A 26,356-nucleotide genomic window follows, 5' to 3' on the forward strand; every position below is an offset into this window, starting at 1 on the left:
TCCAAAGAAAAAATAATTCAATTTTAATGGATACATCTCTGAAGTACAATGATCATTAGGCTCAAATCTAACCCACATTTCTATAGAGCGGCTAAATTCTCCATTGCCCATTTTTAAAAATAAATTGTGCACTTGGTACAAACACAATGATCAAATGGGCCTGGAGTGTCCCACAGAATAATATTCAAGATGGCAGAGCACCGCTACACGTTTTAATCTGCGATTTGGTGTCCCAATCTTCAGAAAACAGGCTGGAGAAAAGGTTACTGTGGAGATGTCATCTGCCCCAGTTTCCAATTACACAATGAGGCACAAGCAGAAAATGCTGGAAACAGCATGCCAGACAGCATCTGCAGAGACAGAAGGAGAGTTGCTTTGCTTGTCATTTTAATTCTCCACTTTGCTCCCACTCTGACCTTTCTGTCCTTGGTCTGCTTCAGCTCAAGAAACAGCACCTCATCTTTCCTCAAAATTGAGCTCATCAAATCATAATCTCTGCCTCCATCTTATTCTATTTTGTTTTGCCTACTCACTTTTTTTTCTCCTTCATGTTACGTTCACGTGGCAGCTATATTGCCATTCACACCTCCTCTGGACTTCTGTATCATGAAACCTTTTTGTCCTTTAATTTCTCCTGCGCCATCCCCCCCCACTTCTGTGGTTTAAAAACTCTTGCGTTTCTATCTTTCCTTCTGTTCTAACAAAAAGGCAATGATCTGAAACGTTAACTCTGTTCCTCCCCACAGATGCTGCCTGACCCACCGAGCAGTTCCTGTTTTTATTACATAGGTAATCGGAAATGGAAGATGCAACAGTTTTCAAGCAAGTGCGAAGGGGAAGAAGACTAAGGGAAGGTCACTTAATTATGACAAAAGATCAACTTGAAATCTGTTTCTCTCTCCACAGATGCTGCTTGACCTGAGTATTTCCAGCACTTCATTTTTAATGACAGATTTCCAGCAGCAGCAGTATTTTGCTTTTATCCTGACAGTTATGAGGCAGATCCCCTTGGTGCTGCTAATGGGCAGAGCATCATTGCTGCACATGACTTTTTTTAAATCCACAGGCTGTCTGATTTGGGTGGCCTGGTTGCTTTTTACAGTGTCTGCTTGTCTACTGAATGAAGGGCCTGGGTTTCTGACAATGTAATATTGCACGCAAGCAGTTCTTGTTAGAGAGTTCAGGGTACAGGTAAATACCAGCTTTAGGAATGGCAATAAATGATGGTCCCGTCAGCAACGTTCACCGCCCTGTGTACAAATTAACAAACAAATACAGCTCTCTATATCCTGTTTGCAAGCTCCTGTAAAATCTGCATTCAGCCATTTCAACAACAGTGATGCGGAGTGAAGGGATCCATCCTCGTAGCAAATTCAATCCCAATTACTCACTGGTGATTACCAATAGCTCCACGGGTGCACCGACACAAAGCAATCAGGAATGTACTGCACAGGCAACACACAGGGCATGAACAAGCAACTGTCTCTTTGAGGTGTATAGCCGCACAGTGCAACAAGCCAGTCATGCAATGATATTAGAGAGAACATTGTTAATGACAGGATCATGGAGCACTTACCCTGGGGACTTTCAGTCTCAGATGAGCAGCTGCCACTGGCATTTTTGGATAAACATTTAAAACATTAAAATAATGACACATCTCCCTGTCTCCTGTACTACTCCTGAAGGTGCCACTGTTGGGGGGGATGGTTCCTGCAATTCCGTGGCATATCACAGCAATGCAACATTTCTTGCATGCAAATTGTGATTTGTACCAAGTCAGTCACGGTGTTTATTAAATACTTGGGCCCAAAGCTGGTGGCCTCAATCTGATGGATCAGCAACACCCAATCTGCTAATCTCCACACTTGCCTTGTAGGTCACTCAATAACCTTGAGCTTTCAGCTCCTCAACAAGCTGTGTTGAGTTCAGCCTCTGATGCTCGTCAGTCCTTGTCTTTTAAATAAACTGGGATTTACAAGTTGCACATTCCACTGTGCTGAACTGCACCTTCCTGGCTTGGTTAATGCGACAATGAGTTAAACATTATAACCAGCTACTTACTGCATCCATCTCCCAATAAGGCCTGACAAGCTCATCAATACTTCAAACATACTAAGTAATAAAATGTTTCATTTCATCTCTAATTTGACACAGGAACACATTTTAATAAAAATGCCTGTTACGCTTCAAAAGGCACCAATTTAGCAAGTTGCTACTTAACTTCTGACTCAGCTGAGTCAGTGAAAGGGTTAACAATTCAATGGCTGCTGTAACTAAACAGCTGAGCGGCTCGTGGGTGAACTGATTTGAGAGGATGGTTGAACCACTTCTCTGAACATTTACAAAACAAAAAAATCTCCCACTTGGGAGATTCACTCCACACTTACAACCTCACGATGCACAAATTGGTTGGAACATCAAAAATGGGCCCAGGGATGCAACACAATTTCAGAGACCCTGACTACAGTTTCTTCTTTATCACTTGCACATCCTCTCAAAGCTGGACATTGAATAAGGGCAAGACTCACTCTCTGGTGTTGGAATGCACCGCCGTCACTCCATCAGCCCTTCAATGATCAAGGGCGATTTGGTTAATTCACCTCACAGCCTTCCCCAATACACAAACCAGCTTCTCAAGGCTCCATTTTAGGTTTCAATGCACCCACTCGACAAGCACCTTCCATATCAAACTGAGTCCACCAGCCAAGAGTTGACTTGAAGTGAATGGGGAAGAGGGAAAAGAAAGAATTGGTTCCACTGTGCATCCTGTATATGCGCCAGGGGCTGGGGGAAGACACTGCAGAAAATGGCTCATCTCATTTCTTCCTTAAAAAGATAAGTCAATGAACTGAAATTTATTACAACTGCGCCAATGCTTGTAAGCTATAAGATATAGATATATAATTATTGATCTAATCAGATAATAGTGAACATATAAAACCAATTAATATAAATTGTATGTGTGTCTCAAACGCATTTAATACAAGCTGTTCCTGTTGTTTAAAAAAAAACGATGGGTGTTTGCTTCAGTACAACTGCAACATGTCGAGTGAGAAGTCATTGTATAACTCAACTGTTGTAACAATATCTGTTCGCACTGCCTTCAACCGTATCTCATTCAGTTCTGCATCAACCCGACTCAGTTTCTCTTGATCAATGCTGTAGTCAATAAGGTCATACGTAGATGGGGGCCAGGGGAGGCCTTCTTCATAGCAGTCGACTGGAATAGGGTGCACGACTATTTTAAGGACTGGTAGCTGCACTGCTGTATGAAGCAAGGCCTTGAGGCCCTGGCTGGAGATCGGGTTACAGAAACAGCTGAAATACTGGAGCTGAGAGCAGTGCCTGAGGGCGGGCAGGAAGGAGGTGAGCTGTCTGTCCATCACCCGGCACTCCATGATGTCCAGGTACACCAGCGAGGTGGAGGAGTGCTGCAGGATCTGGCAAAAGGGACCCAGAAGGACATCAGATAGGTTGTTGCCACTCAAATCCAGCTTCCTCAGGAAAGGGGCATGATGGCTGTTGGCCAGGTAGGTTGCATCGGTTGGTAGAAGGTAGCAGTAAGCAAGTTCCAAGCTTTCCAAAGGTTTCTGCAAGACACTGTTTGAAACAAATCCATTACACTCCACATGAGAAGGGCCGATGTATCACACAGTTGTACAGCAAACACCACAGGATCAAATCACTTACTGTGTAGTGAGCTGGCCAGAGGCAGCCTGGGACCAGACTATTTTTATAAGGGATGGACACTGTGGGCGAGACAAAGACAGACAAGAACTTGTGTTCATATATCACCTCATCAGGTCTCTCGGAGGGTCCCATTGCCCTTCAAATAATCATACAACACTGAAGGAGGCCATTTGGCCCATCCTACCTGTGTTGGCTCTTTGAAATTGCTAAATAGTCCTACTCCCCTGCTTTTCGCCCATAGCCCCTTCAAGTTACTATTAAATCATCTTCCACCACCCTTTCAGACAGTTCAAGATCATCATAACTCTGTGTTTAAGGGGAAAAAAAATCTCCTCCCCTCTGGTTCTCTTGCCTCACATAGAATAAGTTTCCTTTTTAAAGTGCCATCACTTTGTGCGGGGTAAGCACTGCCCAATTTATGTACAATAGGTCAATCTGTTATTTGGTGGCGTTTGGGTGGAAATTGGGAGGGTTTCCTGGCACAATTACAGCAAGGCAGGCGGTTTTAATCTCTCATTTGAAGGATGACAATGCAGCACTCCTTCAGTACTGCACAGTGTCGATCCTAGAGGGGCTTGAAGACACACCGTCCTGATGCCATCGAAATAAACAAGCCGAAATAGTGAGTTTGAGCTTTTCTATAGCAAAACTTCCTTTGTAATGTCACAAGAAAGGGTGTTCCATGAAAAGTCACTGCTCCCAGTTGCCTCTAGCCACCAGTTATAATGAATGAAACATGATACCAAGGAGAAACTGCAACAGGATGTTGTGTCATACTCACAAGTGCTTAGTGCGTTTTCATTATTGGTGTCAGCTGTGGCTCACTAGGTAGTAATCTCACCTCTGAGTCAGAATGTTGTGGGTTCAAGTCCCACTCCTGAGCACCAAGTCTAGTCTGACATCAGTGCTGCACTCAGAGGCACCAGCTTTTAGTTGAGATGTTAAACCGAGGCCCCTCTCAGGTGGACATACGATCTCGCAAAGATAAAAACAAAAAGCTAAAAGCTACTGCGGATGCTAAGGATACTGCGGATCCTTCTCTCTCCCCTTGTCCAGTCCCTTCCCACCTACATCCGTGATTCCTCTGACACCTTACGTCACATCAACAATTTCCAGTTCCCTGGCCCCAACCGCTTCCTCTTCACCATGGATGTCCAATCCCTCTACACCTCCATCCCCCACCAGGATGGTCTGAGGGCCCTTAGCTTCTTCCTTAAACAGAGGCCCGAACAATCCCCATCCACCACTACTCTCCTCCGTCTGGCTGAACTTGTTCTCACACTGAACAATTTCTCCTTTAACTCCTCTCACTTCCTCCAAATAAAAGGTGTGGCTATGGGTACCCGCATGGGCCCCAGCTATGCCTGTCTCTTTATGGGGTATGTGGAACATTCCTTGTTACAGTCCTACTCCGGCCCCCTCCCACAACTCTTTCTCCGGTACATCGATGATTACTTCGGTGCTGCTTCATGCTCTCGTCGGGACCTGGAAAAATTTATTAATTTTGCTTCCAATCTCCACCCCTCCATCATTTTCACATGGTCCATCTCTGACACTTCTCTTCCCTTCCTTGACCTCTCTGTCTCAATTTCTGATGATAGACTGTCCACCAATATCCATTACAAGCCTACCGACTCCCACAGCTACCTCGACTACAGCTCCTCACACCCCGCTTCCTGTAAGGACTCCATCCCATTCTCTCAGTTCCTTCGCCTCCGTCGCATCTGTTCTGATGACGCTACCTTCAAAAACAGCTCCTCTGACATGTCCTCCTTCTTCCTTAACCGAGGTTTTCCACCCACGGTCGTTGACAGGGCCCTCAACCGTATCCGGCCCATCTCCCGCGCAGCCGCCCTCACGCCTTCTCCTCCCTCCCAGAAACATGATAGGGTCCCCCTTGTCCTCACTTATCACCCCATCAGCCTCCGCATTCAAAGGATCATCCTCCGCCATTTCCGCCAACTCCAGCATAATGCCACCACCAAACACATCTTCCCTTCACCACCCCTGGCGGCATTCCGTAGGGATCGTTCCCTCCGGGACACCCTGGTCCACTCCTCCATCACCCCCTACTCCTCAACCCCCACTTATGGCACCTCCCCATGCCCACGCAGAAGATGCAACACCTGCCCCTTCACTTCCTCTCTCCTCACCGTCCAAGGGCCCAAACACTCCTTTCAAGTGAAGCAGCATTTCACTTGCATTTCCCCTAACTTAGTCTACTGCATTCGTTGCTCCCAATGCGGTCTCCTCTACATTGGAGAGACCAAACGCAAACTGGGCGACCGCTTTGCAGAACACCTGCGGTCTGTCCGCAAGAAAGACCCAAACCTCCCTGTCGCTTGCCATTTTAACACTCCACCCTGTTCTCTTGCCCACATGTCTGTCCTTGGCTTGCTGCATTGTTCCAGTGAAGCCCAACGCAAACTGGAGGAACAGCACCTCATCTTCCGACTAGGCACTTTACAGCCTTCCGGGCTGAATATTGAATTCAACAACTTTAGATCTTAAACTCCCCCTCCCCCCATCCCCACCCCGTTTCTTCCCCCTCCTTTTTTTTTCAATAATTTATATAGATTCTTCTTTTCCCACCTATTTCCATTATTTTTAAATCTACAACTAATACTTTGTTAGTCTTTCCACCCCACCCCCACTAGAGCTGTACCTTGAGTATCCTGCCAGTCATTCTTAATTAGCACTTTTCTTAGATAATATCACCACCTTCAACACCTCTTTGATCCTTTTGTCTGTGACATCTTTTGATTATCTGCTCCTATCACTGCTTGCTCGTCCCCACAACCACCCCACCCTCAACTTCTCTCTCTCCCCGCCCCCCCACCTTAGACCAGCTTATATTTCACCTCTCTCCTAACTATACTTCAGTTCTGCCAAAGGGTCATGAGGACTCGAAACGTCAACTGTTTTCTTCTCCACCGATGCTGCCAGACCTGCTGAGTTTTTCCAGGTAATTCTGTTTTTGTATATGATCTCTCAATGTTATTTCAAATGGCAGAGCAGCTCTTCCCAGTGTAGTGGTCAATACTTATCCCTCAACTAACATCACTAAACAAAGACAAGTGCGCAAATGGACTGCCCTCGTTCCCATATCTCAGTGACTAAACTTCAAAAGAACTTCATTGGCTGTAAAATGCCTTGGGCCATCCTGAGGTTGTGAAAGGCGCTATATAAATGCAAGTCCTTTAACTCTATATCTCAACATCCAAATTATCAGATTTTGTGCCAGAACTGATTGGGAAATGGTTCCTGAAACATACATCAAATTACAGTAAACCTGGGTAATAGGGGAAGTGAAAAGCAGATTCACTATGATCTGCTGTCACCTTCCATAGTGCCCACAAATGCTCCCTGTTCCAAAGTCCTATTGGACTCAAAACATTAACTCTGCTTCTCTCTCCACAGGTACTACCAGAGCTGCTGAGCTTTTCCAGCACTTTGTTTTTATTACTACCTGATTCCTGCTATATCCACTAACCTTATATTTCATGGATATAATCGAGAGAAGACATTCTCCAAGTTCAGAGCCAATTCATAATCTTCTAACAGTGCGTCAAGAGTGACCTCTAAATAACAAACAAGGGACACAAACCCAGCAGCTGTACACAGCTTTCCATTAATACCGCCTCTTCACACAAAGGAACAAAAACATGTTTATGTAGTCTTTCACGGCTGCAGCACAGTGTAAAAGCACTTCACTTTTTGAAGTGTCTTTACTGCTGTTACCTAGGGAAGTGACCAGTGAATCTACTTTTAGTGATATTGGTTAAGGGAATAAATGGCCAGGAGTCTAGATCTCTCCAGAGGAGCTTTTACAACAGGCTCAACAAGCAAACAACCTCAGTTTGACTTCTCATCTGAAGGACGGCAACAGTGCAGCGCTCCCTCAGTACTGCACCAGAGACGCAGCATTGGTGCTGAAATTTCAGTAACAGGTTGTATAACCCACAACTTCTGTGGGCTCTGAGGTGAAAGCGCTACCTCAGGTATGATTCCAGAATGAAAGCACTGGTTTCTTGCTAAGGTACAGATCAGTGAGCGCTCTAGGGTCACACCGACATGGTCATTCTTCAGATGCATTTGTTATGCAACAGGAAAGCATCGTAATCCAGTCTAATACTTATCTTTAGCAACAAGCACCATTGTTAGCCACCAGTAGTAACTGCAGGGCAGTGAGAGCAGAGGGCTGGTGAAACGCATAGCAAACAAATTACTTTGAGGAGGAGATGGAGTAGTGTTAATGTGACAAGACTAACAATACAAAAACCCAAACTAATGCTCTGGGAACATGGGTTCAAATCCCACCATGCTGTTGGAATTTGAATTCAATTAGTAAACCTGAATTTTTGGAAGGATGTGATCGCACAGGAGAGGGTGCAGAGGAGATTTACCAGGATGCTGCCTGGGCTGGAGGGTCTGAGCTATGAGGAAAGATTGGATAGCCTGAGGTTGTTTTCCTTGGAGCAGCAAAGGTTGAGCGAGGACCTGATGGAGGTGTAGAAGATGATGAGGGGCATAGATCGGATGGATAGAAAGGTACTTTTTCCATTTGTAGAGGGGTCAATAACCAGGGGGCATAGATTTAAGGTAAGAGGTATAAGGCTAAGACGAGAGTTGAGGAGAAATTGTTTCACCCAGAGGGCGGTGGGAGTCTGGAACTCACTGCCTGAAAGGGTGCTTGCTTCAGAAACTCTCATAACATTTAATACGTTTTTAGATAATCACTTGTGTTGCCATAGCCTCCAGGGCTATGGGCCAAGCGCTGGAAAATGGGATTAGTGTAGTCAGATCTTTGTTGACTGGTGCAGACACAATGGGTTGAATGGCCTCCTTCGGTGCTGTAAACGTCTACTTTCTGGGTAACAGTCACAGGATCACAAAATTGTTACAGTGGAGATGGCAACCATTTGGCCCATCGTGTCTGCAAAGGCTCTCCGAATGAGCAACTCACCCAGTACCATTCCCTCTCCTTCTCCCCATAACCCTGCACAATCTTCCTTTTCAGATTAACAGTCTAATTCCCTTTTGAACACTTCAATTGAACCTGCCTCTACCACACTCTCGGGCAGTGCATTCCAAACCCTAAACACTCGCTGAGTGTAGATGTTTCTCCTCATATCACTTTTGCTTCCTTTACTAGTTACTTGAAATTGTGCCCTCTCACTTTCGATACTTTCATGAGTGGGAAAAGTTTCTCCCTATCTACTCTGTCCAGATCCCTCATGATTTTGAATACCTCTATCAAATCTCTTCTCAACCTTCTTTTCTCCAAGGGAAACGGTCTGAACTTCTCCAATCTCTCTTCTTAACGGAAGTTACTCACCCCTGGAGCCAATCTCATGAATCTTTTCTGCACCCTCTCTAATGCCTTCACATCCTTCCAAAAGTCCGGCACCCAGAACAGGACTCAATACTCCAGCTGATGCCAAACTAGTGACTTATACAAGTTCAACATAACTTCCTTGCTCTTTGCCCCGATTAATAAAGACTAGGATTCTGTATGTTTTATTAACTGCTCTCTCAACCTGTCCTTTCAATGACTTATGCACGTTTACACCAGGTCCTTCGGCTCCTGCACCCACTTTCGAATTGTACCCTTTATTTTACACTGTCTCTCCATGTTCTTCCTACCAAAATGTATCACCGCACATTTCTCCACATTGAACTTCATCTGCCACCTGCACGCCCGTCTCACCAACTTGTCTATGTCCTTTTGAAGTTCTACACTATCCTTCTCACAGTTCATAATGCTTCTAAGTTTGGTGTTATTAGCAAACTTTGAAGTTGTGGCCTGTACCCCAAGGTCTAGGTTATTAATATATGTCAGGTAGAGCAAGGCTCCCAACACTGACCCCTGGGGAATTCCACTTCAAACCTTCCTCCAGCCTGAAAAACATCCATTGACCACTACTCTCTGTTTCCTGTCATTCAGCCAATTTTGTATCCACATTGCTACTGTCCCTTTTATTCCACAAGTTATAACTTTTCTCATAAGTCTGTTGTGTGGCACTGTATCAAGTGCCTTTTGAAAGTCCATGTACACCACATCAACAGGATTGCCCTCATCAACCCTCTCTGTTACCTCATCAAAATACTCCAGCAAGTTAGTTAAACGTGATTTTCCCTTAAGAAATCCAAGCTGGCTTTCCTTAATTAACCCACATTTGTCCATGTGACATTAATTTTGTCCCGAATTATTGTTTCTACAATTTTCCCCACCACCGAAGTGAAACTGATTGGCCTGTAGTTGCTGGGCTCATCTTTGCACCCTTTTTTGAACAAGGGTGTAACGTTTGAATTTCTCCAGTCCTCCAGGATCACCCCTGAGTCAAAGGAAGACTGAAAAATTATGGCCAATGCCTCTGCGATTTCCACTCTCACTTCCCCCAGCATCCTTGGGTGCATCTCAGCCAGTCCCCTCGCCTTATCAACTTTAAGTAATTTCAATTTTAAACCCATCGGGCATCTGAATTACCTCATCTTTTACCATGGCCTGGGTGGCATCTTCTTCCTTCATAAAGACAGTGCAAATTATTCATTTAATACCTCAGCCGTGCCAACCTGCTTCCATGTGTTAGTCTCCTTTTTTGTCACTCACTGGCCCCACTCCTCCTTTTACCACCCTTTATACTATTTATGTGCCTGTAGAAGACTTTGGAATTCCCTTTTACATTAACCGTCAGTATCTTTTCATACTCCCTCTTTGTTTCCGTTATTTGCTTCTTCACCTCCTGTATTCAGCCTGGTTTTCAACTGTATTTTCTACTTGACACCACACATTTTCTTCTTCATCTTAATTTCTACCTCCCTAAAGTTTCGAGTCCCTATGAGCCTCTGAAGAAGGGTCACATGGATTCGAAACATTAACTCTGTTTCTCTCTCCACAGATGCTGCTAGACCTGCTGAATTTTTCCAGCATTTTCTGTTTTTGTTAAAGGGCTGTGAATGTTTGGAACATAACGCGCAGGGTAGCACAAGATCAATTCTTGGGCATCAGTAATTTACAATCTATATTAATGACTTGGATGAGGGACTGAATGTAACACCATCCACGTTCGCTGAACATACGAAGTTAGAAAAAGAAAGAGAAGACTTGCATTTATATAGTGCTTTCCACCATCGCTGGACGTTTCAAAGAGCTTTACAGCCAATTAAGTACTTTGGAAGTGGAGTCACTGCTGTAATGTAGCTAAATTAGGTGGGAAAGTAAGTGGTGAGGAGAATGCAAAGAGGCTGCAGAGGGATATCAACAGAGTGGATGAGTGGACAAGAACAGGGTAGATGGATACAATGTGGTGAAGCCTAAAGTTATCCAGATGGTAAGAGATTGGGAAATGTTTGCATTCGGAGGGATCTGGCTGTCTTTGCACAAGAATGACAAAAGTTATCATGCAGGCACAGTAAACAATTAGGAAGGCAAATGGCACATTAGCTTTTGTTTCCAATTCGTTTTCTAAAGGACTCTTACTACAATTGTACAGGGCATTGGTGAGGCTGCAGCTGGAATACTGAATGCAGTTTATGTTTCTTTATTTATTCCCCCTGGAGGAAGTGCAACAAAGGTTCACCAGACTAGCTCCTGGGATGACAGGATTATCCTATGAGGAGAGATTGAGCAGACGAGGCCAATATTTGTGGATTTTCGAGGAATGAGAGGTGATCTAATTGGAACATATAAAATTCTTCAGGGGCTTTGCAGAGTAGATGCTGAGAAAAATGTTTCTTCTGTTGTGGAATCTAGAAGACGGGGTCAGCTAATTCAGAGTGGGATGAGAAATTTCTTCACACAGAGGGTTTGAATCTTTGGAATTCTCTAAGGCAGTGAGCTGTGGATGCTCAGTCATTGAGTATATTCAAGACTGAGGTTGAATGATTTTTGAGTACTAAGGGAATGAAGGGATATGGGGATAGTGGGGGAAGATGGAGTAGAGATAGAAGATCAGCCCTGATCTTATTGAATGGCAGAGCAATCTCGAAAGGCCAATTGGCCTACTCCTCTTATTTCTTACGTTATGATTGGGACAAAGGTTTTGTGCAGTATGAACACCAAGGACTGGTTGGGGGAACAGTCAGCTTCTGTGTTGTAATTCCATGTAAGGTTAGTAAAGATTCTTGCTCCGGATTATTAACTAGTGACCCTATTTAGAAAGGGTATGTGGAGGCAGGACCTATATGCCCCTCCCTACCACTGCCATCCATCCCCCAGTCAAATTGCCTGTTGGCACAAACTATCTCTACTTGCGTCAGTAGAATGACTTTCAGAAAGCTACCAGTGCACTGGCAGTGCCCATAGAACAGGACTCCCAGAATCTGGGGGCATGTGAACCTCCTAGTCCCACTTCTCCATCCCACGATTGAACCCATGGACTCTGCCAGTAAATCTACAATCTGTGTATATCTCTCTCTCTGGGCTTTGTTGACTCTTGTCAGTTGTGAGATACAACCGCACAAAATACAGTGTGTGTGTGTGTGTGTGTGTGAGACAAAGCCTTTGCCGTTCATGATAACCTTATTGTGGATCACTGCATTGACATCACAGCCCTGACTGACTTTGTTCGTAGACAATGATGACATCTTGCCTCTTACTCCCAAGCTGGTTATACTTTCCACCCTCTCCCCTGCCATAGTGGCGATATGGGCCGTATCATCAAATCTCACCTTGCTCTGACCCCCAATCTCAATCTTGTTGCACCATACTTACTTCTCCATTCAAATGTTGGCTTTGTATTGCCCTACACAAGCCCCAGCTCAGCAATGAAATGGTGCTCATACAGCCCTCAAGATATCCCGAAGAGCTTCAGTAAGATTGCAGTCACTATGGTTTTGACATCAGGCACAGCAACCAAGTCCCACAAACAGCAACAAGGTAAAGGAGCAGTTAATCTGTTTTATGGTGGAAGACGAGTATTGGCCAGACCAGCAGGAGATGCTCTTCAAACAGTGCTATGGGCAACCCCCTGGACTGGCACGCAGGCTTAGTTTAATATCTTCATCCAAAGATGGCGCCTCCAGCAATGCAGCACACCCTCAGTATTGTACAGTGACAGTTTAGGTTATGGGTTCAAGTCCTGAAGCAGTGCTTCAATTCACAACTTTCTATTCCAAAATGTGATTCACTCACTGAACCGAGGCCCACACTTTTGTAGGTGAAAAGAGGAGAATCAAGAAAGGAAAAATAAACTTTTGAACACCAAGTCGCTCTGAGATTAGATAAAAGGTCTCAACCTGAATCCTACTATTATCCAGACTAGGATGCTCCTCACTGGGTGTCACTGAGAAGAGTTGCTCAGTCGGAGAGCCCAAACCATTACCAGGAGACGGATGTGAATGGAAGTGATGGGGCAAGATCTAGAACAACAGACACGTTTGACCACTTACCTCAGCAGTTCCCGGATGCGCCCAGAGAGTCTGGAGGACGCCAGGTTTAACTCCTTCACATTAGGCAACTGGCTGAACGCTGACACCATGCTCTGGAAGGACTCCTCCATCTCAGGAGTCATGTGCCTCACATCGATATTACTGTAGGGAAGCTTGAGGCTGATCAGGTTCCCAAACATCGGGAAGTAAGGGAACACAGCGTTGAGCCCACAGAGGCCAAGGTTGTTGTATCGCAGCTCAATCTTCTTGAGAACTACCGGATCCAACAGTTCCAGGATACTGATCGTCTTTTTTGCAGATAATTCCTCTGCTCGAAGATCTCGGCATTTCAGACACAAGGGAGAGGTTTTGCTGATCTGTAGTGCATCCCTTACTGTTGCGTAAGAGTTGCTTGTGATGAAGAGGTTGGCGTGGATCTCGACGCACACCTGGCTGTCACAGGTTCCATCCAGCGGGGTACCACCTTTGCCTTTCCTCCGCTTAGATGAATTGTACTCGTCCCTTCTGCTAGTCCGAGATATATCAATGCAAGCTTTGGCCAAAGCCACAGTTCGGGACCACTGGCCAATGGTATCTGCATCTTGCCTGTCTCCATCATCCTGGAGTCCTGTGAGGTCCACAACACGGAGCAATCGGTGTTTCCTAAGAACCAAGGATGCAAACCATTGGGGTCACCATTACTCAGGTTAGAAACATCAATCACAGACACTACCGGAACAATGACTCAACTACCTAATTAGGCAATGAAGTAACACTCATCCCAAGAATACAATTATGGTGTGCGACAGCTTTTAAGATTGAACAGGCTAGGGTTCTCTTCTCTAGAAGAGAGGAGGCTGAAGGATGACCTGATTGATGTCTTTAATAGGGTGGGCTTAGAAGAGGTTTCTATCTGTGGGGGAGACCAGAACTTGAGTCAGTCATTCTGAAATTCATTATTGAATTTACTAGAAATGTCTTTACCCAGTGAATGTGAGAATGAGGAATTGAGGTGAATAACATAAATGCTCCAACAATTTACTCAGTACCATTTCTGTGGTGATTATAATTTTCCTGAGCTCCTCCCTACCTTCCATTTCCTGATTTACAGCTGCCTCTGGGATGTTACTTGTATCCTCTATAGTGAAGACCGATGCAAAATACCTGTTCAATTTATCTGCCGTTTCCTTGTTTTCCATTATCAATTCTCCAGATTTCCTAAGCTTTATGTCTTTAAAACATCACCTTTTTGACTAAGCTCTTGATTACCCTTCCCAGTGCCTATTTTTTTGATTAAACCTCAACTTTAAAAGCCCTATATAGTGAATCCTCCTGACAGATAGCAATAGACCTCCAGTGCAGGTATTAGTTTGATCAGATTTTTTAGCGTTAATACAGCAAAAGTTCATTAAATTGATCCCTGGGATGAGGGGGTTGCCCTATGAGGAGTGGTTGAGTAAATTGGGCCTATAGTCTCTGGAGTTTGAAGGAATGAGAGGCAATCTCATTGAAACATAATAGATTCTGAAGGGGCTTGATAGGATGGATGCTGAGAGATTGTTTCTGCTGGTAGGAGAATCTAAAGCACAGGGGCGCAGACTCAGGATAAGGGGACAATCATTTAGGATGCAGAGAAATTACTTCACTCAAAGGGGTGTGAAGCTTTGAAACTCTCTAGCCCAGAGGGTTGTGGATGCTCTACTACTGAAAACATTCAAGGCTGAAATATACAGGATTTTGATCTCTCAGGGAATTAATCGATATGGGGAGCGGGCAGGAAAGAGGAGTTGAAGCCCAAGATCAACCATGATCATATTGAATGGCGGAGCAGGCTCGATGGGCTGTGTGGTCTAGTCCTGCTCCTATTTCTTATGTTCTTGTTGACTTTCGTTTAACAACATAGAGAGTGTCCAACCAGATATTCAGATTAGAATGCCAATGTACAAAATCACGACTTCACTGTGCGATCCAGTCTGCCAGTGGGGTTTGAACAACAGCTCATAGAGCAACACCACACATCAGATCCTTACAGCCAGAAGAGACGAGATTCAACCTGCCAGGGTTTATTATAAGATTTCTAGATGAAATGGTCAAAATTACAGGATACACTCTCTGAATGAGAGATTATCAGGCAACATTATTTTGCATCTCACCCTATAACTGACCTGGGCTCAGTTAACATAGTAATTGGAAAGCACACGCCATGACCAAGAAGTAATATCCCTGAGCATAACTGGTGCAAAATTCACCTAAAGTGAGATTCGAGTAAAAAATAAAGCATACCTTGAAATAAATCCTGATGCTTAAAGGAATTTAATTTTGCATAATGGATTTGCAGCTTAAAAATAATAATCAACATTGAGTAGGATTTAGGGAGCACCAACACTATTATATAACATTCAAATGACAATAGTGCAATTTCTGTGAATGATTAAAATTCTGAATGCAATAAGAACATTAGGGCATATGGCCCCTCAAGCCCCTGCTCCACCATTTAATAAGGTTGTGGCTGATCAACTTTATACTCTAACCCTACCCGATATCCCTTGATTCCCTTAGTGCCCAAATATCTATCAATCTCAGTGAAAGCAACCACAGCCCTCTCTCCCAAAGATTCACAGCCCCTTTGCATGAAGAAATCTCTTCTCATCTCAGACCTAAACAGCCAAGCCCTATTAGGACCATAGAAAAGTTACAGCACAGAAGGAGGCCATTCAGCCCATCTTGTCCATGCCAGCCCGAGGACACCCAGGTGCTCTTTCTAATCCTGCCTTCCTGCACCCAGCCCATAGCCCTGCAGCTTACAGCACTTAAGGTGCAGATCCAGGTACTTTTTAAAAGAGTTTAGAGTTTCTGCCTCTACCACCAACTTGGGCAGTGAATTCCAGACACCCACTACCCTCTGCGTTAAAAAGTTCTTCCTCACGGCACCCCCTACACCTTCTGCCACTTATCTTGAATCTATGTCCCCTGGTTCTAGAATTCTCCATCAAGGGAAACAATTTTATCCTGTCCACTCTATCTATTCCCCTCAATTTTGTACACCTCAATCAAGTCATCTCTCAGCCTTCTTTGTTCTAAGGAAAATAACCCTAACCTATCCAATCTCTCCTCGTAGCTACACTTTTCTAACCCTGGCAACATTCTTGTAAACCTCCTCTGCACTCTCTCCAGAGCTATTACGTCTTTCCTGTAATGTGACCAGAACTGCACACAATACTCCAGTTGTGGCCTCACCAGTGTTTTATACAATTCCAACATTATATCCTTACTTTTATATTCTATACCTCTGCAAATGAAGGAGAGCATTCCATATGCCTTCCTTACAACCTTGTCTACTTAAACTGCTGCCTTCAGGGACCTGTGTACTTGTACGCCAAGATCTCTCACTTCATCTACCCCTCTTAGTATATTCCCATTTATTGTGTAATCCCTGTAACTGTTTGACCTCCCTAAATGTATGACCTCACACCTCTCTATGTTAAAATCCATCTGCCACTTTACCACCCGCTCCACCAACCCATCTACATCGTTTTGGAGACCATGACCCAGAATTCCTGAATCCTCAGCCAGGGAGAATAGTCTCTTAGCATTTACTCTGTCAAGTCCTCTAGGAATGTTATACATTTCAATAAGATCACCCATCATTCTTCTAAACTCCAGAGGATATAGGCCCATGCTATTCCCATCTCAGGACAACCCTCTCATCCCAGGAATCAGTCTAGTGAACCTTTGGTATACCCCACTAAGGCAAGTCCATCCTTCCTTAGGTAAGGAGACACAAACTGTACATAGTACACCAAAGCCCTATATAATTGCAAGGCCAATGCAGTCCATCTTACCTTACCAGTCAATCACTTCCCTTGCCAAATGTCCACCAAACTCTCAAACTTACAAACACAACCCAAATCCAAAGCCTCACTTGGCAGTCTTTTCCAATGTGTTCACCAGTGTCTGTAAAACATTTTATTAACCTTCTGCTTAACATTTCTGCTTCTAAGTTTGAGTCTGTCCCTCCTTCAGTGTTAGAGCTCAGCTCCTCTTTACTTTTATGATTATATATCCTTTTAATAAGCTCTTCACGTCCTTTATCCTAAACATGTCCAATTTCTGAAACTCGAATTTTATCTTCTTCGATTTTCAACGAAGCCCCAAGGTTCACTTATCCCACTTTGTACAACAACCACACAATATCGCAGGGACACACATGCTCATGTTAGTTCTCCGATATCTCTGCTTCTCACCTTCACTCAGCCAGCTAATTTCATACACTCGCCTCAGTGAGTTCATGCAGTACTCTATACACTTCACAGCATCAGGAGAGGCAAAATAAACTTAAATGGGACAATTTGAAAAGGGACTGCACTAACACCAATCTTTGAAGGTGACAGAACAAGTAATAAAGGCTTTAGGAAAGCATATGGAATCCACGGCTTTACACACAGAGGCTGAAGCTTTATAAACACTGTTCTCAGTTGGAGAATTGTGACCATCTCCACACACCTCACTTTAGGAAGGATGTCAAGGGTGCAGAAGAGATTTACTAGATGATGACGGACTTCATTTTCGTGGAGACTGAAGGAGATGGGATTGTTGTATTTGAAGCAGAGAATATTAACATGAGATTTAATAGATATTCAAAATCATGAAGGGTTTTGACAGAGCCAATAAGGAGACACGGTTTCCACTGGCAAGCGGGCTGGTAACCAGAGGACACTGATTTAAGGTCATTAGCAAAAAAACAGAGGCAAGATGAAGAGAATTTTATTTTTATGCAGTGGCTTGTAATCTGGAATGCATTGCCTGAAAGGGTGTTCGAGGTAAATTCAATGGTAACTTTCAAAATGGAATTGGAGAAAAACCTGCAGGGTTACTGGAAATGAGCAAGGGAGTAGGACTAATTAGATTGCACTTTCAAAGAGACTACATAGGTACAATGAGCTGGAATGGCCTCCTCTGCTCTGTATCATTCTAGAGTTCTATAAAAGTTCAATCTATCCCCACTCTAACTTTACCACTGCTGAAATTCACATTCTTGCCAACTCCAATGTTCATATCCAGCTTCTTGTTCTGCAGCAGCGATAGTCTGTGGGAATCAAGGCTACTCAGGATCGCAATCAGGTGACTAAATCCCAGAATGTTCCTTCTTCCCACCTCTAACTCACAGACACTTCTGTTGGCTGCACCATCACTCCTTCATTTGTTAACATCTGGACTCGCTCTAATGTCAAATATCACCTCCTCTTGCAATCTGCGGCCAGGAAGCCCTGGCCTTTTGTGCCCGAAGACTTACACCTCTCTATTAGGCTGATTCTATCATAGATTGGAATACTGCTCCCATATCTGCAGAGGGCTTTCTCATATCCCCAGGCAACCTTTCTTGATTCTACCCGATCAATATTATGACCTGTGCTTCTCTGAAATTTCTCATCATTCTTTTTAAGCAATAGATACGCCATCCTCTATATTATATCCTCCCTTTCCGCAGCTTCACTGTTAAAATCAAGACTCATCACAGTATCTATGATCTATTTAATGGGAACGGTAGCATCTTGGTCATGATACTGGACCAGTAATCCAGGAGGCATGAACTAATGATCCAGGCACACAAGTTCAAATCCCATCTTGACAGCTAGAGAGTTTATATTCATTCAATTAAATAAATCTGAAATAAAAACTAATCACAGTAATGTTGACCATGAAACTACCAGATTGTTATTACAGAGTCATCTGAATCAGCCGTGCTAACACATTCTGGCCTGTATTTGACACCAGACCAACAGTAATGTGGCTGACCCTAAACTGCATTCTGCAGTGGCCCAGCTATAGTTAGGTTGAAGATGGTGGCCCATCATCTTCTCAAGGTGAATTAGGAATGAGTAATAAACACTGACCTAGACAGTGATGCTCATATTCTGTGAATGAATTGAAACTCCTAATCTCAATCTTTCTCAAGAGCTCAATTAGCCAATAGCTAATTCCTGATCCAACTTATCATCTCTTTTGCTCTTTTCAACCTAAAATTTAATTATGGGTCTTGATTTTTCCCAATTAAACGAACCATCTTCAATGATGGTGTTGTAATTGCTGTCATGTATAGAATCTGTCACAACTGGATGGCAGATAGCAAACACTCCCTATCCACCAACCAAAAACAGCAATACATTCGATACACATTTTTTTTTGCCACCTGCGGTTTCTCTGTGCATTGTGCCATTCCGTTACTGTGGGTGCCAAGTAAAAACCTGCCCCTAGGCAGTGACAAAGTGCAAGAGGGATGTGGAGGTGACATCTTCAGATTCCCCACCTCACCACCCTGAAGAGGAATCGCCTTTGTGACCAGAGATGAGGAATCTGCGTCGCTACATCTTACTTCCCTGGGTTGGACAACCAACACATCGCATTTCCCTCCAAAGTAAAAAAATAATTCACAGAGCAATTTTACCAGCAAGCTTACCTCTAGGTAGCTGTGGGGCAAGGGGTAGACAGAGTAGTTTCAATACAAGGTTCTTTCTCATCCATGTTTGCATCGTAGAACCACAAGTCTTTTGAAAGCACTCCTCTGCACACCCTGGCAGCCTAACATGGGGCAGTTGGATGTCTTGCATCAGCATCTGGCAGGGAGAGGGAATACTGATTGGAAGGATACACTAGCTGCCGGCTAATGTATAGTTCAATAAACAGGAGCCACATTTTCCATTTTTAAATGCATTCTCCATCAAGGCTTTTACAATTGTTTCTGGGTGGCAGTGGGAGAGGAGAAGATTTCAGCAGGGCATTAATGCTAACCGGGCACAAAGCAGCCAAATGATTTCCTCCCCAATCTCCCCTCCATCCATCCTCCCTTCCAGGACATTACAGGAAAGAGTCACTGGTTGTCCCACTGTATAGAGGACCCTGGGATGGAGGGTAGTGTCTGTGACTTTCTCACTATGCATACTACACAGGCAGGGACAGGATTGCACCCCACATTATTCTGAGAAGGTTGGGGTTTGTTTTCAAGACTTGCCCTGAAACATATAAAAAAATCTTTACATGATAAAGTACTGTCTTTCTATGCTTCCTCTCATACAGGTTAATATATTTGCTGTACCTAAGCTTGAAATTGTCCTGAGATGTTGATGCTTTTGTTTTTCTGCAAAATAACAAAAAGGAAGTTAACAATTCCAGCTAGTCTCTCCTTTGTCCCTACCCTCACCTTCCTACAAGTGTAGGAAGTCTCCCAGTCCTCTCCTCAGCTCATTGATAACTCCATGTTCTCTCTGCCATCCCTCCTGCTTTAACCCAACCCCCCATTCCCTTGAAAGAATCCAGTAAAACCAAACATGTAATGAACTGCACACTACACCATGGGTAAGTGCAGAGCTCAGCCAGTCTAATGGGCTGAGGGTGTGAGATTGTAAGACTCACAGGAAGAGAATTTCTTTCCGGGAAGTTGTTAAAATGCTTATTTTCTGGACTCCCCTTTTGACCTGTCAATGCACTGAGGGCTGCTGAGCTGCTGCTGGGATGAACACCAGCAGCTTCAATGCTACACTCCTTGCAAATTGCCTTCTCTTCTTTCTGCCTCCCCACAGCAGCATGGCTGAGATACAGAGCCAAGAAGAAAAAGACTCAGGTTTGTTTCAATCTTTGGGATGTGGGCATTGCTGGCAAGGCCAGCATTTGTTTCCCATCCCTAAATGCCCTTTCGCTGAGTGGCTTGCTAGACAATTGCAGAGGGCAGGTAAGAGTCAACCACATTGCTGTGGGTCTGGAGTCACATATAGGCCAGACCAAGTAAGGATGGCAGATTTCCTTCCCTAAAGGACATTAGTGAAGCAGATGGGTTTTTATGATATTCAATGATGGCTTCATGAGACTAGCTTTATATTCCATATTCATTAATTGAATTTAAATTCCACCAGCTGCCTTGGTGGGATTTGAACCCATGACTCCAGAGCATTAGCCTGGGCCTCTGGATTACTAGTCCAGTGACATTACCACTACTCCACCCTCTCCACTTCCAAGCAGTCTGATGCGTAACGCAATATTCCAGGTTACTACAGAGCAGGAGTAACACTGTGCCTGATCAGTAAGAAGAGCCAGAGGGCAGGGGCCCCAAAAGCCTATCTTGCTCCATGAATTGATCTTCGTTTAGATATAAGAAGCTAACTGTAACCCTTGTCCTTCGCATTCCAGATCAGCCGCACAAGGTGTAGATCCCATCCACAAAACAAATTTCAGTCCAACTCAGGTTGGCTGTTGTTCTGCTCCTAACCCTGCCAGCTCTCTCCTGAAGAGAAGCACCTCCACTGTACAGGTCCATAGGACTGCAGGCACCCAACCGGGGTGCCTCAGCTTCCTCATGTGCGAGACTTGTCAATGAGCATTGGCATGGGATGGAGAACTGTGGCCTGTGGGGAGTAGGCAAGGTGAATTATAGTAATGCCCAATGCCGAGGTGAGAAAGTTCAGTCAAGAACTGTGTTGGCAAGTCTGTCATTCAGCTGGTTAAGGCATCAATAGAGCAACCAAAGCGGTTTTAATTTTATCAAAACAAATTTATGGGTTGTCAAATGGTTAACAGGCCCCAATATTACTAGATCCTAATAATCAGTACACTTGAGCTGGAACCATCCTAGTTAGTACCTGTTGCTGGGGGTGCGGTTCTGTCGTAGCTCGTTCGTTAGGTAGTCCTTTACTCCCATTATGACTGCCTGCAAGCACTGCTTGTTGGGCTTCTCCCGGATCACATCACGGTCACAGTGCTTGCATCTCTTCAGGATGGTCGAGAAGTTGAGAATGCTGAAGGGCCACCTCTGCACCACATCGCGCAGCACCAGTGTCCGTATGTCCAGGAAGGCAGCTTTAAACAACACCGGGTAGATCTCACGCGGGATGTAGTCCAGGGCTTTACGGGTTGAGGCGTGGTCTGAAATCACTTTCTGCGCACAAAAGAAGACCAGAGAATGCATCCTTCCGAAGAAACAGCCCGGGTCACGTTGATGCTGCAGTCAGTGGGTGGCTGGTGGGAGAGAGAATGATATCGGTCAGATCCAAGAAACACATCTTTTTTGAACCGTTGTCTCTACTGAGCCTCTGTGCCTGCAACTTGTGCAGGTAGATTGTTCCCATGAGTACCTGATCCCAGCTGAAATGTGGTCAAACACTAAGAACCTCACAGGAGATGCAGTCTATTAATTCTGCATTACTACGTTTCAAATAGTGCATTTTCAGTCACTTGGTAATACAGAACTAGAATATTGCTGAAAACAGAAGTTGCTGAAGCTTTTCATCTTGCACTCATTGGAACAAACACTAGAATGCCAAATTTCAAACAATCACAACAATTTATACTACACGAGAAAAGGGTGCTGATTGGTTGGCAAGTAAAATGCTGATTGGCCGAGATGTTTCTATGAAGAAAGCAACATGAAACTATGAGCCAATCGTTGTGACGTTCTTCATTCATTTTCATTACACCATTTCTGTATTCCTTGACCAAGGGAACATCGAACACCTGAACTCAAGATGCAGAATCTGGAGAGGCAAGGTTTGATCAGGGATTGTCAACATGGCTTTGTCAGAGGGAGGTCATGCCTAACAAATTTGATTGAATTTTTGAGGAGGTGTGTAGATGAGGGTAGTGCAGTTGATGTAGTTTATATGGATTTCAGCAAAGCCTTTGACAAGGTCCCACATGGGAGACTTATAAAGAAGGCAAATGCACATGGGATACAGGGTAATTTAATAAGGTGAATTCAAAATTGACTTAGTTGTAGGAGACAGAGGGTGATGACAGAAGGCTGCTTTAGTGACTGGAAGCCAGTGTCCAGTGGCGTACCACAGGGATCTGTGCTGGGTCCCCTATTATTCATCATTTATATAAACGACATAGATGGCTATGTGGGGGGTAGGATTAGTAAATTTGCAGATGACACAAAGATTGGCCAGGTGGTTAACAGTGAGGTTGAGTGTCGTGGGCTACAGGAAGATATGGACGGGATGGTCAAATGGGCAGATGGAATTTAACCCTGAAAAGTGTGAGGTGATACACCTTGGAAGGGGTAATTTGACAAGGGAGTATTCAATGAATGGCATGACACTAGGAAGTTCTGAGGAACAAAGGGACCTTGGCATATATGTCCATAGATCTCTGAAGGTGGAGGGGCATGTTAGTGGGGTGGTGAAAAAGGCATATGGGACACTTGCCTTTATCAATCGAGGCTTGGATTACAAAAGTAGGGAGGTCATGTTGGAGTTGTATAGAACCTTGGTGAGGCCACAGCTGGAGTACTGTGTGCAGTTCTGGTCGCCACATTATAGAAAGGATGTGATTGCACTGGAGGGGGTGCAGAGGAGATTCACCAGGATGTTGCCTGGGATGAAACATTTAAGTTATGAAGAGAGGTTGGATAGACTTGGGTTGTTTTCGTTGGAGCAGAGAAGACTGAGGGGTGACCTGATCAAGGTGTACAAGATTATGAGGGGCATGGACAGGGTGGATGGAGAGCAGCTGTTCCCCTTAGTTGAAGGGTCAGTCACGAGGGGTCACAAGTTCAAGGTGAGGGGCAGGAGGTTTAGGGGGGGTGTGAGGAAAAACTTTTTTACCCAGAGGTTGGTGATGGTCTGGAATGCGCTGCCTGGGAGGGTGGTGGAGGTGGGTTGCCTCACATCCTTTAAAAAGTATCTGGATGAGCGCTTGGCATGTCATAACATTCAAGGCTATGGGCCAAGTGCTGGTAAATGGGATTAGGTAGCTAGGTCAGATGTTTCTCATGTCGGTGCAGAGTTGATGAGCCGGAGGGCCTCTTCTGCACTGAGATTCTGTAATTGCTTGCTGCACCTGCATATTCGCTTTCAGTAACTTATGAACAAGGATATCCAGTTCCCTTTGGACATCAACACTTCCCAATCTCTTACCATTCAAGAAACCTCTGTTCCTCCTACTAAAGTGTATAACCTCACACTTATCCACATTATAACCCATCTGCTAAGTTCTTACCACTCACTCAGACTGTCCAAATCCCCTTGAAGCCTCCTTGCTTCCTCCTCACAACTCACATTCCCACCTAGTTTTGTCTCACCTGCACACTTGGAAATATTACATTTGGTCCCCACATCCAAATCATTGATATAGATTGCAAATAGCTGGGACCCAAGTACTGATCCTTGCAGTGCCAGTCACAGCCTACCAACCGGAGAATGACCCATTTATTCCTTCTCTGTTGTTTGTCTGTTACCAGTCCTCAATCCATGCCAGTATATTACTCCCATCCCAGGTGCTTAAATTCTGTTTACTAACCTCCTACGTGGGACCTTATTGAAAGCCTTCCGAAAATCCAAATACACCACATCCACTGGTTCCCCCTTACCTATTCTGCTAGTAATATCCTCAAAAAACTCCAACTGGTTTGTCAAACATGATTTCTCTTTCAAAAATCCATTTTGACTCTGACCAATGGCCAGTTATCACATCCTTTACAATAGATTCTAGTATTTTCCCTACTACTGATGTCAGGCTAACAGGTCTGTAGTCTATCGGGTTCCAGTTTCTCCAGTGCTACTTTTTTTTTTACTCATACTAATTTCTTTCAGTATCTTGGTTCCCTATTATTTCTGGGAGGTTTTTTGTATCTTCCTCCTTGAAGACAGACACAAAGCTACACATTTAGCTTCTCTGCCATTTCTCTATTCCCCATCATCAACTCTCCTGACATTTGCGTTCACTAATCTTTTCCTTTTTACATACCTTTTTTTTACACTCTGTTTTTATGTTCTATTATATTCGATTCTCCCTTTATCAGTTCCTTGATCCTGTTTTGCGGAATTTTAAAATGCTCCCAATCCTCAGGCTTACTACTTTTTTGGAAACTTTATAAGCGTCTTCCTTTGATCTAATAGAATCTTCCTTTGTTAGCCACAGGTGACCCATTTTTCCTGCTGGGTTTTTGTGCCTTAAAAGAATGTATATTTGTTGCAAACCAAGTATTAATTCTTTAAATACTGGTCATCACCTGTCTTTCATCATATCTTTTACTCTATTTCACAATCCACCACAGCCAACTTGCTCTTTATACTTCAATAGTTTCCTTTGTTTAGATTTAGGACCCTAGCTTCGGATTGAACAACATCATTTTCAAATTTAATGTAAAATTCTAACATATAACGGCCACTCCTTCCTAAAAGTTCTTTACAATAAGATTAATTAGCCCTTTCCTGTTGCATAAAATGAGATCTAAAATAACCTGTTCTCTAGTTGGCTCAAATTTAAATTGCACCAGCTGCTATGGTGGGATTGGTTTCAGTGTTGTGGGGTGGTGGTGGCGTAATGGTTATGTCACTGGACTATTAATCCAGAGGCCCAGGCTAATGTTCTGGGGACATGGGGTTCAAATCCCACCATAACAGCTGGTGGAATTTGAATTCAGTTAATAAAGCTAGTCTCAATCATGTTGACCATGAAACTATCAGCCATTGTTGTAAAAACCCATCTGGTTCACTGATGCCCTTTAGGGAAGGCAATCTGCCATCCTCACCTGGTCTGGCCTACATGTCCACAGCAATGTCATATCAAACCACTCCGAGGCCTGAAAGGATGAGCTTGGACCTCTAAAGGTGGTCAAAGGCTCTGAGGAGAGGGCGGGTGTATGGAACTGAAATAGAGGATCAGACATGATCATATTGAATGGCGGAGTGGGCTCGAAGGGCTGAATGGCCTCTACTGCTGCTCCTAGCTTCTATGTTTCTGGATTCCCTGTCCAGTGACACTTGCCTTGCCACACCACCCTCTGCCGGGACTGACTGAGAGTTAAACCCTGCTGCCCCTGACTAAAGGGCGGGCAAAGGGCTGAGGGCCGAGGCGGTGAACAATCGGGTTCAGCCTTCGGGATCGGCCAGGACCGAGTCTCTCACTCGGTTCTAGAGTAGCTGCAACTTTAACCCTCCACAACAAGCTGAGGCCGTTCAGTACAGCAACTCCATATGAACCATGTTGATGAATATTAATGCGTGATCACCTCTCTGACTGCAGCCCAGGCCGGGAGGCTCCAACTGGGCCTCCACCCGCCCCCGCGCCCCGGCCTCAGTTTGAGCCTGAGCCCAGGCCCAGGGCTCAGGCTGCGCCCCGGCCTTACCCTCCCCCCCAGACTCCGGGCCCGGGCCGTACCTTGCCTGTTCTCCGGCCGCGGCTGAGACTGTGTGTGAGCGCGGCAGGCGATGAGACTCCATGGAGACGGAACGGTTGCCATGTCCCCCGGGGAAGAGCCGCGCCTGCGCACTGCACGGCCTTCCCGTCCTGCTCTCCGGATTGT

General features: G+C 44.6%; 1 protein-coding gene across 4 annotated transcripts; it reads right to left on the minus strand.

Annotated features, from left to right (window-relative positions):
• On the minus strand, nucleotides 1-26,356 carry LOC144675630 (leucine-rich repeat-containing protein 14-like). Of its 4 annotated transcripts, XR_013575115.1 has the most exons (5): nucleotides 26,212-26,356; nucleotides 21,693-22,068; nucleotides 13,084-13,725; nucleotides 2,234-3,600; nucleotides 1-2,176 (listed from the first exon to the last, which is right to left on the minus strand). XR_013575115.1 is itself a non-coding variant. In XM_078536290.1 (4 exons), the coding sequence occupies exons 2-4, from the start codon at nucleotides 22,016-22,018 to the stop codon at nucleotides 3,027-3,029; spliced, it is 1,542 nt and encodes a 513-aa protein (XP_078392416.1). In that variant the 5' UTR covers nucleotides 22,019-22,068; nucleotides 26,217-26,356; the 3' UTR covers nucleotides 1-3,026. The 4 variants fall into 4 exon arrangements, 3 of the variants coding, with proteins under 3 accessions (XP_078392416.1, XP_078392401.1, XP_078392408.1); XM_078536290.1 differs by having other exon boundaries at nucleotides 1-3,600; nucleotides 26,217-26,356; XM_078536275.1 differs by having other exon boundaries at nucleotides 1-3,600.

The sequence above is a fragment of the Cetorhinus maximus genome, chromosome 3 (genome assembly GCF_964194155.1).
Source record: "Cetorhinus maximus chromosome 3, sCetMax3.hap1.1, whole genome shotgun sequence".
In the NCBI taxonomy this organism is placed as follows: domain Eukaryota; kingdom Metazoa; phylum Chordata; class Chondrichthyes; order Lamniformes; family Cetorhinidae; genus Cetorhinus; species Cetorhinus maximus.